General features: G+C 43.0%; 1 protein-coding gene across 1 annotated transcript in view; it reads right to left on the bottom strand.

The window, feature by feature from the left end:
* sepsecs (Sep (O-phosphoserine) tRNA:Sec (selenocysteine) tRNA synthase) overlaps nucleotides 1-17,480 on the bottom strand; it is a 65,686-nt gene that overhangs the window by 17,237 nt on the left and 30,969 nt on the right. Inside the window, exons 8-12 of the mRNA XM_078400523.1 lie at nucleotides 14,439-14,447; nucleotides 12,965-13,011; nucleotides 12,447-12,464; nucleotides 10,794-10,923; nucleotides 9,225-9,316 (exon numbers count right to left, since the gene is read on the bottom strand). Of these exons, the coding sequence (XP_078256649.1) occupies nucleotides 9,225-9,316; nucleotides 10,794-10,923; nucleotides 12,447-12,464; nucleotides 12,965-13,011; nucleotides 14,439-14,447 (296 nt within the window). The remainder of the gene's footprint in view (nucleotides 1-9,224; nucleotides 9,317-10,793; nucleotides 10,924-12,446; nucleotides 12,465-12,964; nucleotides 13,012-14,438; nucleotides 14,448-17,480) is intronic.

Genomic DNA, 17,480 nt, shown 5'->3' with positions numbered 1-17,480 from the left:
AGTCCTCCTCACAATCTGTGACCCTAGCCATCTTAGTGTCACCTGCAAACTTACTAACCAACCCATCCACGTTTATGTCCAAGTCACTGTATATATATCACAAATAGCAGGAGTCCCAGCATAGGTCCCTGCGGAATTCCACTGCTCACAGACCTTCCTCCGGAATATTGCCCTTCCAACACAACCCATCAATAAGCCAGTTCTGAATCCATGCAATCAAGTCACAGTTTATCTCATGTATCTTAATCTTCTGAATAAGAACATGCCGGCCCTGAATTTTCATCAACAGTCCTTTAAATGACTCCCACCTGTCAGATGTGGACTTATGCATTAAAAACTGCTCCCAGTCCACACTCCAGAGCTCCTGCCTAACATTAGTTTAATTTGCCCGACTCCAATTTAGTACCTTCCTGCAAAGTGCAGCTTTCTCCTTATTCATGGAACAAGACAACATGCACAGTCTTATTCATGTTCAATCCATTTTGATACATTTTCATCTCATTTTCTTTTATTCTTCCATCACACTTGGATGAGGCAACTGTCCTGTTCCTGTGTTTCATTTTATGAGACCATTTGAACATCATTACTTCATTCAGATACGTTTATCACCTGATAAGCCTCCTCACTTCCCAAATCATATTACTTATTTATTTTTATAAATCTTCAAATACATAATATAGTTCCTTTCCAGTACATTCAAAGAGGACAGTGCTTATTGTACTTAAATACTAAAACAAAGATAATTTCTAACAGTGGAAAACTGATTATACTCAGAATATGAGATTTCACAAAAAGTAATTCAAATGCGCTGATCATGGAGAACAAATACTTTATCCATTCATCTGTCATCATCTCCTGGTAAAACTTGGAGTACTATTATGATTATTAGGAGAGTATGCGTTCATAAGCTCCTCCGCCATGCAAAAGCCTGTGTAAGGGGACACAACCTCTTGTTCTTGTGAACAAATTTCAAGGCTAAGTGCAGTTTGTTCCAAAGGTCGTGTATGAAAAATAAAGCTTCCATAGTTTACTCAGAAAGAGCATATTACTTTTCTTTGTTTAAGATTCTATACCACCGGGCAGCGCCGCAGTGGCTGCCTCGCCAACAGTCTGTCTTGTCCTTTTCTTCTTTGTTGTTTTTTAGTATGTGTTAAATGGATGCTTTGTTTTATGTGGTAGGTGGGGAAACTTTTTTAAATCTCTTACCTCGACGGAGAAGCGATTTTTTCCGTACCGTATCTCCGTCTGCACTGCGGCCTAACATCGTGGAGGTGGCGGCCTCTGCTGGGGACCGACTTCAGGCACTCCAACCGCGGGATTCTGCAGAACTTAACATTGTGGTGCTGTTGGTCCCTATCGGGGATCGACCTCGGAGCTCCAACCGCAGGATCCTGCAGGACTTAACATCGTGAAGCTGACGGTCCCTGGTTAGGGACCGACTTCGGGAGCTCCAGGCCTCAGGAGCTTCGACCGCCCCGATCGTGGGAGCTTCGATCGCCCCGACACAGGAGCTTCGATCGCCCCGACTGTGGGTGGTTCGACTGCCCCGTCCGCGGGAGAATATGGTGAAAAGAAGATTAGACTTTATTGCCTTCCATCACAGTGAGGGATGTGGGGAATCTGCTGTGGTGGATGTTTATGTTAACTTTTATGTAGTTGTGTGTCTTGTTGCTTTTTTTTAGTATGGCTGTATGGTAAATCGAATATCACTGTAACTTAATTGGTACACATGACAATAACATACCCTTTGAACACATACTCAACTTTGTATCTTACATCAACCTTCTACTGTCTTCCAATTTACATCGGCCTAGCAACTTACATAACCAGCAATATAAACTGGTCGCTAAACTATCCCCCTGTCACGTTCCAAGAATATTAAAAACCAAAACTTTGGTAACAGTTGTTCACTGAATTTTGGTTCTGACTAGCAGTAATTATTTCTGTAAATAGATTAGACGCCTATAAAATTAAAATAACTTAATCAATCATGTTTTGGTTCATTCTTTGCAGTGCACTTCCGACAGTGCATGTTCTACACTGTAATTCTGTAACCGGTAATTATTTTTTAAATAAATATGCACTTCATTGCAACAGTTTATCGTTTCCACACTATTAAATCGCCATGAATTCTAAATAAAGAATGGTGACTGTCTGACTACAGGACATCTGTGTAAATGACGTTGTTAATGAACATTTAATGAGTCTTAGAAAATTAATCTAATTGTGCCATTTTATCTTAATAGGATCCGTCCTCAAGTCAAACTGAATTGATCTCCTTTAAATAGGACAACGAAGATTGTTTATTAAGGACAAAGACTTTACTGAATACTAATTACACTAAAAATGCAAGACAAACAAAAGAAAACTCTCTGTTCAATAAAAAGAAACAAGCTAGCAAAGCTGCAAAAGGAAATACGCAGACAGGCAAATATCTTTGGATTTAGTTTACAGAAATATATCTTCTATTATCCACTGTCAGCTGCATGTTAGGACATATGCTCCGTGATAGTTTAATCACCATTCAAGATTGCCAAATACAGTATCTTGTGCAAAATAAAAGGTTTCCAGAGTTAATTTTTCAATTGAGAAGCTGAAAGATGTGCACAGTTGTTTAATTATACAGAAATTGCAAATGAGCATTTAAAAGAACAGATTAAAAAATGTCGATATAAACAGGAACCGGTTGAAATCTTTCCTGCCGGCAAGTAATGCAAAAAGGTCATGTGATGAAAATCAAATAATGTCTTTAGCTGACTGAACTTATAAGGAACTTAAATGTAATTTCTAGCCCTTCTAATGCTGAAAAGATATTTATTACTTTGGATATTTTCAGGATAGCAAGAACTCTAGGTTCTTAAGTATGGCCAGTTGACTTAAACATGACCCAGTTTTCTTTAGCCAGGTTTCCAAACCAAAGTGAGCGGGGTTAATCATTAGTAAATGGTGGAAATGATGCCCCCACCATCTATCACACCTAACACACTCACCTTACAGGAACACCAAGTGAGACGTGTACTAAAGATGGTGGATCCAAATAAAGCAGCAGGACCTGATGGAGTACTTGGCAAAGTGCTGAAAGCTTGTGCTGACCAGCTTTCAGGGGTCCTCACAAAGATCTTTAACATTTCCCTGACACAAGCCACCGTCCCATCCTGCTTAAAATCGGCTACTATTATCCCTGTCCCCAAAAAACCTGCTGTCAGTAGTCTAAATGACTACAGACCAATAGCCCTCACATCTGTTGTGATGAAATGTTTTGAAAAGCTTGTGGCACAACACATCAACGCCATCCTTCCTCCCAGCTTTGACCCTCATCAGTTTGCCTATCGAGCAAACAGATCTACAGAAGACGCCATCAATACTGCCCTCTACACTGCACTGAGCCACCTGGAGCACCCGGGGACCTATGTAAGAATGCTTTTCATAGACTACAGCTCGGCATTCAATACGATCATCCCAGGCATACTAGTGGACAAGCTGTACAATAACCTGGGTTTCTCCCCATCCATCTGCGCCTGGATAAGAGACTTCCTCACAAACCGCCCACAATCTGTTAAGATCGGCCCCCACAGCTCCTCCACCATTACGCTTAGCATTGGCTCCCCGCAGGGCTGTGTGCTGAGCCCCCTCCTCTATGCTCTGTACACACACGACTGCACTCCTATCCACCCCTCCAATTCTATCATCAAATTTGCAGACGACACAACTGTGGTCGGTCTGATCACTGGAGGGGATGAGTCTGCGTACAGAGACGAGGTCCGTGCTCTGTCCGGATGGTGTGAGGCAAATAATCTAGCACTAAACACTAGCAAGACAAAAGAAATAGTGCTGGGCTTCAGGAAACAAAGAGCGGCTTCCACCCCACTTCATATAAATGGGGAGGAAGTGGAGAGGGTCTCCACCTTCAAGTTCCTAGGGACCACCATCTCCCAGGACCTCACCTGGACTGCAAATACCAAGGCGGTAGTGAAAAAGTCACAGCAGAGACTGCATTTCTGAAGATTACTTCGGAAAAACAGACTGAAGGAGAATCTGCTGGTGACCTTCTACCGCTCCACCATCGAGAGCGTACTGGCATACTGCACCATTGTGTGGTATGCTGGCTGCTCGGCTGCAGACCAGAAGGCCCTCCATAAGGTCATCAGGACAGCAGAGAAAATCATTGGCTGTCCACTACCCTCTCTGAAGAACATCACCAGCTCGCGCTGTCTGAACAGGGCCAGAGTCATAATCAAGGACAGCACTCACCCGGGACACGAATTGTTTGTTCTCCTGCCCTCTGGGAGGCGCTATAGGAGCCTAAGGGCCAGGACAAATCGACTCAAGAACAGTTTCTTTCCCTGGGCAATAAGAACAGTGAACGGAAGCACATGATTCGGCTACTATCATTTTCAAAAAATAAACTTTCTTTTAAGAATTTTTAAGTGTTTAACCCACTCATTATTTATTAGGATTTTAAATCGTTTTTTATATGATACTGGCATTTGTTGTGTTGGTGCGTATGTCTGTGCAATTGTCTCTGTACTGTCGCACTGTCATCAGTTGTAGCATTTCTAATTTCGTACAATAAAGGCATATTATTATTATTATATTATATTATTATTATTAAAATGAAGTAAAATATTTCCTTTTTCATTAGCAGGACCTGTGCACGGAATAGATACTACGTCCCTTTCTACATCTCATTTAATTAAGGTTAAAAAAAAAAAATATATATATATATATATACATACATACATACACACATATACGTGCACACAAAAAACCCAATAATAGTGCAATAATAACAATAATAACCTATGTAGTTCAGAGCCTATTTGAGGTTGTAATGTTTAATAGCTGAATGGCTGCAGGGAAGAAGCTGTTCCTGAACATGGACGTTACAGTTTTCAGGCTCCTGTACCATCTTCCCAATGGCAGGGGTGAAATGAGTGTATGGCCAGGGTGGTGTGGGTCTCTGTGATGCTAGCCGCCTTTTTGAGGCAGTGATTCCGGTAAATCCCTTCGACGGTGGGGAGGTCAGAGCCGGTGAAGGACTGGGCAGTGTTCACAACCTTTTGCAGTCTTCCTCGCTCCTGAGCATTCAAGTTGCCGAACCAGGCCATGATGCAACCAGTCAATATGCTCTCTACTGTACACCTGTGGAAGTTCAAGAGAATACTCTCTGACATAGCAAATCTCCGTAATCTTCTCAGGAAGTTGAGGCATCGATGTGCTTTCTTTACAATTGCATAGTGTGTTGTGTCCAGGAAATATCTTCAGAAATATGCACACCTAGGAATTTTAAGTTTTTGACTCTCTCCAACATCGTCCCATTGATATAAACAGAATTGTGGGTCCTCATCCTTTCCCTTCCAAAGTCAACAATCCGTTCATTGGTCTGTCTGATATTTAGAGCCAGGTTGTTGTGCTGGCACCATTTGGTCAATCGATCAATCTCACTTCTAAACTCCGACTCATCACCATCTGTAATTCGGTTATATAATTGCACTGGATGAATGGCTTCTGCTGCAGTACAGTTGCTCCTTCACCATGGTCATGAACGGCAAAGGCATTTTTCCCTCACTATCCAACGACTAGATTGCGTGTTTTTGTTCATCTGACTTTGTTAAACTTTTTAAAAGATGAAACAACAACCTCCAAAACTCATCAACAACCTAATCTCAATATATATATATATATATATATATATATATATATATATATATATATATATATAAATCAGTTATTCAATTAGAATCTAGAAATGAAAATAATGTGAAAATGAACTCTGCTCATTTATCATCAATGCAGATTTATTGTTTAAATGAGTTCAGGATATATCATGAAAGAATACGGATTACCCCGCTGTGTGGAGTAATTAGTTGGCTTCTCATTTGCGCAGTCACAAGGTACTTGGACTTTATTCCAAGCTTTTCTGTATCTTTGGCAGACCACAGTGGCCCAGCTTGTACATATGCAGGAATTTATTGTGCAGCTTTAGCATCCAGGTTTTCCACCGGCCAACCATCACAGCTCAGTTAGGGATACTGTATGAATGCAGCAGAGTGCTGTGACAGCTGCCATTAATCAACAAACTTTCCACTGCATTAATCATTTTTGTTGTAACTGTCATTTCTTTATCTTGTTGAATAAAAGATTATCTGCATCATACAAACCATTATGCAGTTGATTCATTTTAAAGAACATAAGACAATTCACCAGCAATAAAAGTCTATGAGAATCTCTTTAAACTACAATTGTCGGTCCTTCTCATGAAACATTAACCAATTTATTATTTTTTCTCCTCATTTTCCTTTGGATTTTTGGTCTTATCTTTTCCTACAGATAGTGACCACAGAACAGGGAATGCTGATAAAACATCACTCTCTATACAGCTTTTCACTGTACATCGGTACACGTAACCATAAATTAAATTAAAGCTTAAACATTGGCTAGTGATTTCAAGGTCTCTGGTAGCTTTTGACATGCACTTTTATAAGACAGAAATTAAGAATCAATTGGTTATTAACAAGGTTAGATTAGTACTGCCAGGGGAAATTGGGATAAAATTACTGTAGATAGATTAAATGCAAATCACCCATTTAAGTAGTGGAATCAGCACTGAATTTGTGACGTCAGCACTTCAATATTAAAACTGGCCGGGAATCATCAACGAATTTGCTATTTTACTCAAATTACAACAATTGTTCAATGTCTCCCTCATTCTTTTGCTAATTTTCTTCCGTTCTCTGTGCTCATCTCATGAAGGCACCATCTTTATATCCATCTTGGTTCAGCAAGTCTCGGTAATGCAGCTCTGTGGATGGCACGGTGGCGCAGTGGTTTAGTTGCTGCCGTACAGCGCCAGAGGCCTGGGTTTGATCCTGACTACAGATGCTGTCTGTACAGAGTTTGTACGTTCTCCCCAAGACCTGTGTGAGTTTTCTCCGAGATCTTCAGTTTCCGCCCACACTCCAAAGACGTGCAAGTTTGTAGGTTAATTGGCATGGTATAAATGTAAAATGTTAAAAAAAATTGGCCGTAATGTTTGTAGGGTGGTGTTAATGTTAATGTGTGGGGATCGCTGGTCGGTACGCCCTGTTTCTGCAATTGTGGGCTGCATCAGTGAGGGAAGGGAAGCTGAATACAGAGGTGTAGTCAACGACTTTGAGTGGTGTGGGCTGAATCACCTGCAGCTCAACACCAACAAGACTAAGGAGTTAGTGGTGGGCTTTAGGAGGAGAGGAACACCCTTATTCCCTGTTTCCAACAATGGTGTGGATGTGCAGTTTACTAGGGAGTACAAATACCTTGGAGTGTACCTGGACAATAAACTGGTCCAGGAACGCCGAGGCCCTGTACAAGAAGGGACAGAGCCAGCTGTACTTTTTGAGAAGGCTCCGCTCCTTCAACGTCTGCAGTAAGATGCTACAGATGTACTACCAATTGGTGGTAGCCATCTTCTTCGCTGCCATGTGCTGGGACAGCATGGCGAAGGCTGCTCCTCATACTGCGGAGCATCATGAACAATACAGCTCACCCTCTCCATGACACACTGGTCAATCTGAGAAGTACCTTCAGCAACAGACTGGTTCCATCAAGATGTAGGACAGAACGCCACAGGAGATCCTTCTTTCCTGTGGCTATCAAACTGTATAACTCCTCCCCTTCTGCTGTGGGATAGACTGAGACTGATTTCCCCTCTCCCCCCCTCAATCTTTGCACATCCCCAATCCTTTCCACTTGTCATTTTAATTTCCTGTTTCACGTATTTTGTATTTTTATGACTGTTGGCAGATCAATTTCCCCACTGGGATAAATAAAGTTCTATCGTATCGTATCGGTTCCGCACTGTATCTATAAACTAAACTAAAAACTAAATGCATCCAAGTAGTTAGTACAGGGGTTGTTGGCAAGATAATTCAACACCGTGACAAATGTGGCAGTCACACCAGCCTCACCCTACGCCCCATAAATACCAGCAATCGTTATTGAAGAGCAACAAGGTTTGACAGCCAATGGTGAGAATGCCAAGATCATGCTTTGGTTTTCCACAACAAGCACATTCCCATACATTAGGAATGAATGCAGCAGCAGCGAACCAGCCTTGTTACTGCACGTGGTCACAGGCGGCCGGCCGCTGGCTCTTTGTTCTTGGTGGCCGCTGGGTCCGTCCTTGTTCTCAGCCGGCTGCCGGGTCCCCTATTGCATGGCTCCGTGACACTCATCGGGAGCTTCCCTTCTGTTACATTCTCACAAACGGAGTTAGCTTGTCTATTTCCTCTGGGCTTCTTTGCATCCTCCTCCCTACTCAATCTCACCTAATTTTACAATACAATACATCTTTTATTGTCATTGTACAGGGGTACAACGAGATTGGGAATGCTCCTCCCATATGATGCAATAAATTAATTGGCTAGTCAGTATTAATTTAAACAACCCAATGAAACAAATTAGAACAGTTTTAAAACAGAATAAAGTGCAAGTAGATCTGTGCCGGTTCACTGTGCAATGTGACCATCCGGCTCAGCAGGACCGGTTCATAGCAGCTATGGCCCTGGGGATGTAGCTGTTCCTGAGTCTGGAGGTGCGGGCGTAGAAGGCCTTGTATCGTCTGCCCGATGGTAGAAGTTCGAACAGACTGTTGTAGCGGTGTGAAGAGTCTTTGTGGATGCTGGTGGCTTTTCTGAGGCATCGTGTGTTGTAAATGCCCTCCAAGGCTGGTAGCTGTGTTCCAATAGTCCTCTGAGCTCTATGGACTATGTCACCAGCAAACTCAGAAATGTGGTATTTGATCCCCTCACCCAGTAAAGATAAAAAACAATGGAGAGGTGCTGCCTTTGAACCCTCGGGAAGATGAAGCCCAAGCCTCATTGCACATTGATCTCCTCGGGTCACAATGCCACCCAATAGGATTCAGGAGTCTCCTTTGGCAGACCGAGCGATCCTTAGGGATGTTGAACTAACCAGTTAGTGGGCAACATTGGAGAAGAACAAGCCTCAAATATTGTAAACCACCAACCTCAAAATGAAATAGTAACTTGTTGATCCTTGCAAAATATATCACACAAAATTAGCACAAATGTTGAAACCATGCCTTAACAGATCAAAAAAAATAAAATAAAAGCAATAATTTGCAACAGGTTGATCATTCATATACAGCACTCAAATAACAAATTGGTTATTAAAGAGAGTGGAATCACAACGTAGGCATTTGTCCTGGGACACCATAAACTCACCTTTCTCTCTTTCAAGAGGCGCTTGTATCCATTCACACCAAGGGTCAGCAAGGTTATGAGAACATCCACTGAGGGTGAAGCTGAAGCTCGGCCTAGGAATATTAATTGGAAATATTCTTTGTGCTTAATTTAACCACTTCTACACAACATGCAGAAAGTATTCATCCCCAAAACGTCAGTAGACAACAAGCTTCACAGACCAGACCAATAAAAATTCAAATTCAACTTCTAAGTATCAGCTGATCTAAATGGCAAGAGACCCAGATGTTATCTTCATCCAGACTGCTCATCTGTATTCTGCAGTGTGGAAGTACTGAATGGATGGGTGTTGGATGTAGGCGGATCTAAAATCGCACTGTATCCAGGACTACGCACCATATCTGGAAGCAGTTCCTCATCGCCTTGAATTGAGGGGTTGGATATACTTCACATCTGGCCCCTCAGCTTTATACCATTCCTTTGAATGGGTCACCAAGGCAGATGGCAAAGGTAGGTGGAGGTGAGCAGACGCAAGGAACTGCAGATGCTGGAACCACACAGTGCTGGAGTAACACAGTGGGCCAAACAGCATCTCGGTAGAACATGGATAGGTGACATTTTGGGTCAGGACCCATCATCATGCTCAAGATGTCCCCAACCCAGAACGTTGCCCATCCAAGTTCTCCACAGATACCAAACTACAAAGTTACTGCAGTTGGAGGCAAGTGGATTTTTTAACCATTAATATTAATATTTTAAATTAATTGCATTAATTAGATGTATTTTAAAGAAGTTTTTAAAAATAATCAAAAGTATATGAAATGTATAAAGCGGTCTCATCTCGCCATGGCAGCAACATCACTGAGAGATCAGGATCATGGTTGTCAAAAGGCATGGTTGTGGGATTAATACCAGGTAGGATAGCTTGAGAATAATTGGAATCGTACAACATTCAAGACATAACAAAGATACAATTTAGAGCAGGGTGGGGCTCTACCAATCACTCTCCATAATGATTATAGAATGAATTGTTAATTTTCCACTGTTTGCTTTGGACTACTTACTGATGTTACAGAAAAAAAAAGCAGGAGAACAGAACAGACATTTGATAAGATGTCTATCAATTTTGTTTTATACGCCATTCCATCACACAATTTCCAAGATGCCTTCCAAAGGGTACTTTGGAAAACGAAAGAAAGTAAACTTATTCTGAGCTAAAAAGTTTTATTTTAAATGGCAACATGAAAATAACGTAAACCCTTTTCATTTCTATTTACGATTTGGTAATGTGATTACATTTTTAAAGTATTTAAGTATTCTTAAGGTTGTTGCTCATTTCATCAGTATAGACAAAAGTCAAACAAGTATTTCCTCAAGGAACTCTGAACTCAATCTGATGAGTTCTGAATATATATTATATACTTAATGCATGTTCAGAGCCCTAAATCAAATTGAGATCAAGGAGCCTTAACAAGAATTTACAAAAGTGGATTTCCTCAACCAATTTGAAAATAAATAAAAGCTGGCCTTGCAGTAATTCTCATTATTATAACTATAATATACTTTTCTAACTTATGTATAATGAATTACCTGGGTACATTTTGCTGATTTCTTGTATGAAGACATCATCAAAACCAGCAACTATGGCGCCACCCACAGGAATCATGAAGTTCTTGTCTAAGCTTTGCACAAAGGCATCTATTCGGCCAACACGGGCTGCCTAATTAAAGGAGAAACCAAAGTTAAGGCTGAAAGGAAACAATATTCAAATGTAACATTTAAATGTATCCGATTGGAATCTGAACCCTCCTGTTATATGTAGATAGGAACTGCAGATGCTGGTTCAAACTGAAAAGCTGGAGTAACTCAGCGGGACAAGCAGCATCTCTAGAGAGAAGGAATGGGTGACGTTTCAGGTCAAGATCCTTCTTCAAACTTCAGTCACCCATTCCTTCTCTCCAGAGAGGTTGCCTGTCCCACTGAATTACTCCAGCTTATTGTGTCCCTCCTGTTATATATTCATTTAAATAACTCTTTGGTATTTTAAAGCATTTTTATTTTTATAGAATATTTTAAAATCTCAAACGACAAAATTACAGCCTCAAGGCGAATGGCCAGGAGGGGTGTACTGAACCCAAATGTCTGAGGTTATTCAACTTAGAGCAGTGACTGTATCCAATATTAATTTAGTTCCTACAAATAGTGTTCAGTAACCTTTATCACCCGGTTTAATCAATGGAAAAGGTGAGAAGGGATAGTTGTGGGGGAGCATCAATTAAAGAAATAATTAATATCACGTGATGAGAATGGAAATAAAACGGGATATAACCAAATAATTAATTATTTTAAAGATGAATTTTATAAAATGTAGAATTGGTGCAATGCAGATTTCATTAAAATGAACGATGGGGGAACAGACAATGAAACACTTTCAATTTCAGGAAGCCAGTGCCAAAATTAAAAGCTCCTAGGTATGGTCTTGGCAGAGATTAATGTACACTCCCCAGTGCTGTTCCACTTATGCTGCAATATCTCCTTCAGATGCAGCAATTTTTCATTTGCCACACACTCTACCCTTTAAACAACCAAATCTGGGTCAGTTTGAGTGTTGTAGAGCTCTTCTATATACATTAGGAAATAGACATGGAATTCCCAGATTCATTTCATTTCATATCTGGTTACTTTGGCCAGCACAAAGGGGAATTTCACATTCCAATAGCCAGAGTTAGGTTTGAACTCGGCCCCTCGACAAACATTAACATTTTATTATCTCCAGTGGAATATCTGATCTATCATTTTTGAATAAATCCAATAACAAGGAACAAGAAATTAAGATAGATATAAAAATACAGATGCTGGAAGTCTGAAGTAAAAACAGAAAATTAAGTAATACACAGCAGGTCAGGCAGCGTCTGTGGCGAGAAACATAGCTAACATTTCCAGTCAGTCGCACTCAATCAGACCAGTTCTTATCAAGCTCACTGGTTCGTACACAAACCCAGTCTCTCTCTCTCCACAAATTGTACCTGACCTGCCAAGTATCCGCAATCCAAAAGTGAATCGGTAGGCTGATTCCGAGAATGAGAGGGCAATCTGTATCTTCCCCTTTGTTCTATCTTCTGTACTTGAGTTTGGCTTGATTGTATTTATGTGCAGTATTATCTGATTTGATTGGATAACATGCGTAACAAAGCTTTTCACTGTACCTCAGAAAACATGACAATAATAATCCTCAGACTAAACCTGACGTATCATGGATGACTGAAGAAGTTGGATTTGACTTCTTTGGAGTAAAGAATGAAAGCGATCTTATCGAGGACCTTCTACGAGACCCGAAAGGGACATGACACGGTTAATGATGTGATGCTTCCCTCAAACGAGTCACAAATGAAGAGGTATTTGAAACTGAAGATTACAGGAATCTCTGCACTTCTCGCAGAGTCCCTGGAATCTTCACCCAGGAGGGTTGTGGAGATTAGATCAGTGGGGTTATTTAAAGAGGAGGCAGAGAAACCTTTGAGAGATCAGGGAATTATGTACTGTGGAGAACTGACACTAAGGTGGAGATCAGCCATGACCATGGGGAGTTCATGCAGGGTTTAACATCAACTATTCCTTTTCACCCCCAGCTGCCCAACCCACTGAGTGTCGACAGCACATTGTGTAGGAAGGAACTGATTGTGTCAAATGGTGTGGCAGCCTGGAGGGCTGAGTGGCCTACACCTGGTCCTGTTTTCATGTGTTCTTGAAAATGCTGTTACTGAATGAATGGATGCTGCATTGCTGATTGGAAAGGCACAAGAGTGCTCTCGGTGGGTCAGTGAGATCCAGACAGGTTCCTGCAGATCAGTGCCCAAAGCAGGCATAACCTTTGTGCAAAAATAGTCATGGAAACCTTCATAGATCGTCAGTAGACACATGACAGAAAGTTGTCAGGGAGGTCTTTATAACCACACATGGTCTACATTTTTGAAAGGATGCAATGCCGCAAAATATTTGTGCTCACTCTGTCTGCTCTTGCAGCTGAAAGAAGTATCCTTGCCTTGCAAATGTAGCCCGTGTAATCTCCACACAGCTGCAATGAGCAGCAAGCTAGGCAGCAGATGCCTGGAATGAAGCCAAGAGTGATCCGGACCATGACTTGTGTAGGAAAGTAACTGCAGATGCTGGTACAAATCGAAGGTATCACAAAATGCTGGAGTAACTCAGCGGGTCAGGCAGCATCTCTGGAGAGAAGGAATGGGTGACGTTTCGGGTCGAGACCCTTCTTCAGACTGATGTCGGGGAAGGGGGGGAACTAAGAAAGGATATAGGTGGAGACAGGAAGACAGTGGGACAACTGGGAAGGGAGAGTGGAAGAGAGGGACAGAAGCACTATCTAAAGTTTTGAGAAGTCAATGTTCATACCATTGGGCTGTAAGCTGCCCAAGGGAAATATGAGGTGCTGTTCCTCCAATTTGCGGTGGGCCTCACTATGACACTGGAGGAGGCCCATGACAGAGTTACAAAATGGACACCCTGTTGTTGTTTTAGCAAGTAAAAGATAGACGCCTGCTATAGTGTTTGCTCAGAGGAATGGAATGTTGTTTATAAGCTCAGAAGTAAAAAGCCTGAGGAAGAAGTGAAAAGCCCGTGAAACTGTAGAGATAAGGATGGCTCCTTATTGAAGCAAACAACCCCTTATATGGACCTGTATCGGAAGTTAAGTGTCCAGTTCCATTTCAGTATTTCGGTGATTCATTTCTCTGTAACCTTGCGACTTGTATTAAGATTGTAATTGGCTGTTGAGTGATTATTGTACCACCCCTTTCCTTTCTGTATAAAGAGCAATCAATCTTGGGAAAAGCTGATTTTTCTCTGCCGAGAGCTCTTCAGACACTCGTTTGTGTCTGGAAGGATTTTAGAGGAAAAAACCCCACGGTGGAATAAAATCTGTTGTACTCAGCCAGCGTAATTGATTCAATCATTATTGATCCAGACTGAAGGTAAACAATTTGGATTAACAAAGGTACAGAATTTTCACATTTGTGGTCACAAGTCTCAAGGAGAACAAAGATCACAGTTGAACTGTTGACTCTTTAATTGGCATGAATTCCAGGAGATAGGGTTAATAAAGCCCGGTTGTTCAATGTATAAATAAAAACATTTTTCTAGGAGTTGGGAAGAGATAGCACAGATACAGGCCCTTTGCCCGACACGAGTCCACACTGATCACCAACCACCCAATTACACCACTGGCACATTCTCAATTTCCACAGATTCTATCCCTCACCTACACACCACGGGCAATTTACAGCAAACAATCAACCTCTCCACCCATTATGACCACTGAGGTAAAAAATGTCTTGCACTATTGTCTTGTCACTTGAATGAATCTTATGCTAGAAATGAAGAATGCAAGAGAAAGCCCAAACCATTCCAAAACAAAATGCCAGCTGTTGCTATGATGCTCAGAAATTTGTGCAAAAGTAGCCCGCTCCAGGTTACATCAATTTTCAATTAGCTAACAACACCTCCACTACACCCACGGAGTTGATGATTGGATTTTTTGGACCATGCTGTTGGAACTCAGTTTAGCAGAATATTCTGGAAAATGCTATCAATTCCATGCCAAACCGCCAGCATTTCTCCACACAGGTTTCAGTACTTAGAAACTTCTGAATGAATTTGCAGACTACACTGGGATCCCGTAGACTGTGCTTGAACTAGAGCACGGATTTACAGCAACACACCAGCACAAACACCTGAGGATTTGCTTTTGAATCCTTGCTGGATTAGATTTAGTGCTGGAACAAACTCATTCATTTCAATCAAGGATGAAAAGTAGCTATTAGCTAATCTTCATGTAATGAATTAATTCACCGAGTTTAATATTAATTGCTTGTATTTTTCAATAAAATTAATTTAATTGATTAATTTTAAGAGCTTTTGAATGTTTCTTAATATCAAGGATTTTAGAAGTACTCAATGTCCTTGACAGGTTGAAGAGCCAGATGTTTCAAGAGCTGGGTTGCTCGAGAATGTCTTTCTGCAGCAAATCACAACCAGTGGATCAGGTACAGGATCAGAATCTTTTACATACAACCTCCGTGTTACAGAGCGGTTTTGTTCCTAGAACATCTGTTTTGTGATTTTCTACATTGTGATCTCGCTTTTCCCATTGAATCCCATGTTACAAATGGAGAACCAAACCCATGGGATATTTTTCTCTCATATTAAGCCATTTTATTCGTCATGGCAAAGTAACCAACCCATTGTCGTTAATTAACACCCGAGGCCAACATTCAATTGAGGGATGGACAAAGCTCATGGATTCAGAAAGGGTTTTAGGAAGTGGGAATATCAGGGAAAGCGATGAGATTGAGAATCTGTTTTTATGTTGATTGTATTATTTAGTTGTATTATTCCTAAGAGAGACGGGGGGGGGGGTAGAGAGGGGGGGTAGAGAAGGGGGGGGTAGAGAGAGGGGGGGGTAGAGAGAGGGGGGGTAGAGAGAGGGGGGGGTAGAGAGAGGGGGGGTAGAGAGAGGGGGGGTAGAGAGAGGGGGGTAGAGAGAGGGGGGGTAGAGAGAGGGGGGGTAGAGAGGAGGGGGGTAGAAAGGAGGGGGTAGAAAGGAGGGGGTAGAAAGGAGGGGGTAGAGAGGAGGGGGTAGAGAGTAGGGGGTAGAGAGTAGGGGGTAGAGAGGAGGGGGGTAGAGAGGAGGGGGGTAGAGGGGAGGGGGGTAGAGGGGAGGGGGGTAGAGGGAGGGGGGTAGAGGGGAGGGGGGGTAGAGGGGAGGGGGGTAGAGGGGAGGGGGGGTAGAGGGGAGGGGGGGTAGAGGGAGGGGGGGTAGAGGGGAGGGGGGGTAGAGGGGAGGGGGGTAGAGGGGAGGGGGGGTAGAGGGGAAGAGGGGAGGGGGGTAGAGGGGAGGGGGGTAGAGGGAGGGGGGTAGAGGGAGGGGGGTAGAGGGGAGGGGGGTAGAGGGAGGGGGGTAGAGGGGAGGGGGTAGAGGGGAGGGGGGGTAGAGGGGAGGGGGGTAGAGAGGAGGGGGGTTAGAGAGGAGGGGGGGTAGAGAGGAGGGGGGGTAGAGAGGAGGGGGGGTAGAGAGGAGGGGGGGTAGAGGAGGGGGGGTAGAGAGGAGGGGGGGTAGAGAGGAGGGGGGTAGAGAAGGGGGGTAGAGAGGGGGGGTAGAGGGGGGGGGTAGAGAGGGGGATATAGAGGGGGGATAGAGAGGGGGGGATAGAGAGGGGGGGATAGAGAGGGGGGATAGAGAGGGGGGGATAGAGAGGGGGGATAGGAGGGGGGATAGAGAGGGGGGGATAGAGAGGGGGGGATAGAGAGGGGGGGATAGAGAGGGGGGATAGAGAGGGGGGGTAGAGAGGGGGGGGATAGAGAGGGGGGGATAGAGAGGGGGGGATAGAGAGGGGGGATAGAGAGGGGGGATAGAGAGGGGGGGATAGAGAGGGGGGGATAGAGAGGGGGGGATAGAGGGGGGGATAGAGAGGGGGGATAGAGAGGGGGGGATAGAGAGGGGGGGATAGAGAGGGGGGGATAGAGAGGGGGGGGATAGAGAGGGGGGGGATAGAGAGGGGGGGGGATAGAGAGGGGGGGGATAGAGAGGGGGGGGATAGAGAGGGGGGGGATAGAGAGGGGGGGATAGAGAGGGGGGGGATAGAGAGGGGGGATAGAGAGGGGCCTGAATAGATAATGTATTTTTCTGCTTCGCTACAAGTCCCAGACTGCTGATATCGAGAATGTTACATGACTCTTCTCTGCAAATCTCTCATCAATTTCTTTGGTCTTTAAATGTCCCAGTTTGCATTTGTACAGGAATAAGAGCCGTTTCCATTTTCAATACAATGCTCGAAGACCACTGTGATCAAGCGCACAATACCATATTCCTTCACTTATAATTTATTACACCAACATTCCAGTTATGATTTCCCTCACCAAACGGAATATATATATATTATTGTGGAATCCTTTAACGCACGTACTTTAGAAGCTGTAAACATTTACAGAAGCGTTGTTTTCCCTCCAATTATTTTAGTGATAAAAGAGATTTTGTGTAGATTAGTTTCGTTTAGAGAAGCAGGCCCTTTGGCCCACTGAGTCTGCACCGACCAGCAATCCCTGTACACTAGCACTATCCTATACATTAGGGACAATTTACAATTTTACTGATGCCAATTAACCGACAAACCTCCATGTCTTTGGAGGGTGGGAGGAAACTGTAGCACCCGTTGAAAACGCACACAGTCACAGGGAGAACGTAGAAACTCCGTACAGACAGCACCC

The sequence above is a fragment of the Rhinoraja longicauda genome, chromosome 1 (genome assembly GCF_053455715.1).
Source record: "Rhinoraja longicauda isolate Sanriku21f chromosome 1, sRhiLon1.1, whole genome shotgun sequence".
Classification (NCBI taxonomy): Eukaryota; Metazoa; Chordata; class Chondrichthyes; order Rajiformes; family Arhynchobatidae; genus Rhinoraja; species Rhinoraja longicauda.
Note: the sequence above shows the minus strand (reverse complement) of the source record. Positions and strands in the feature narration are given on the sequence as shown.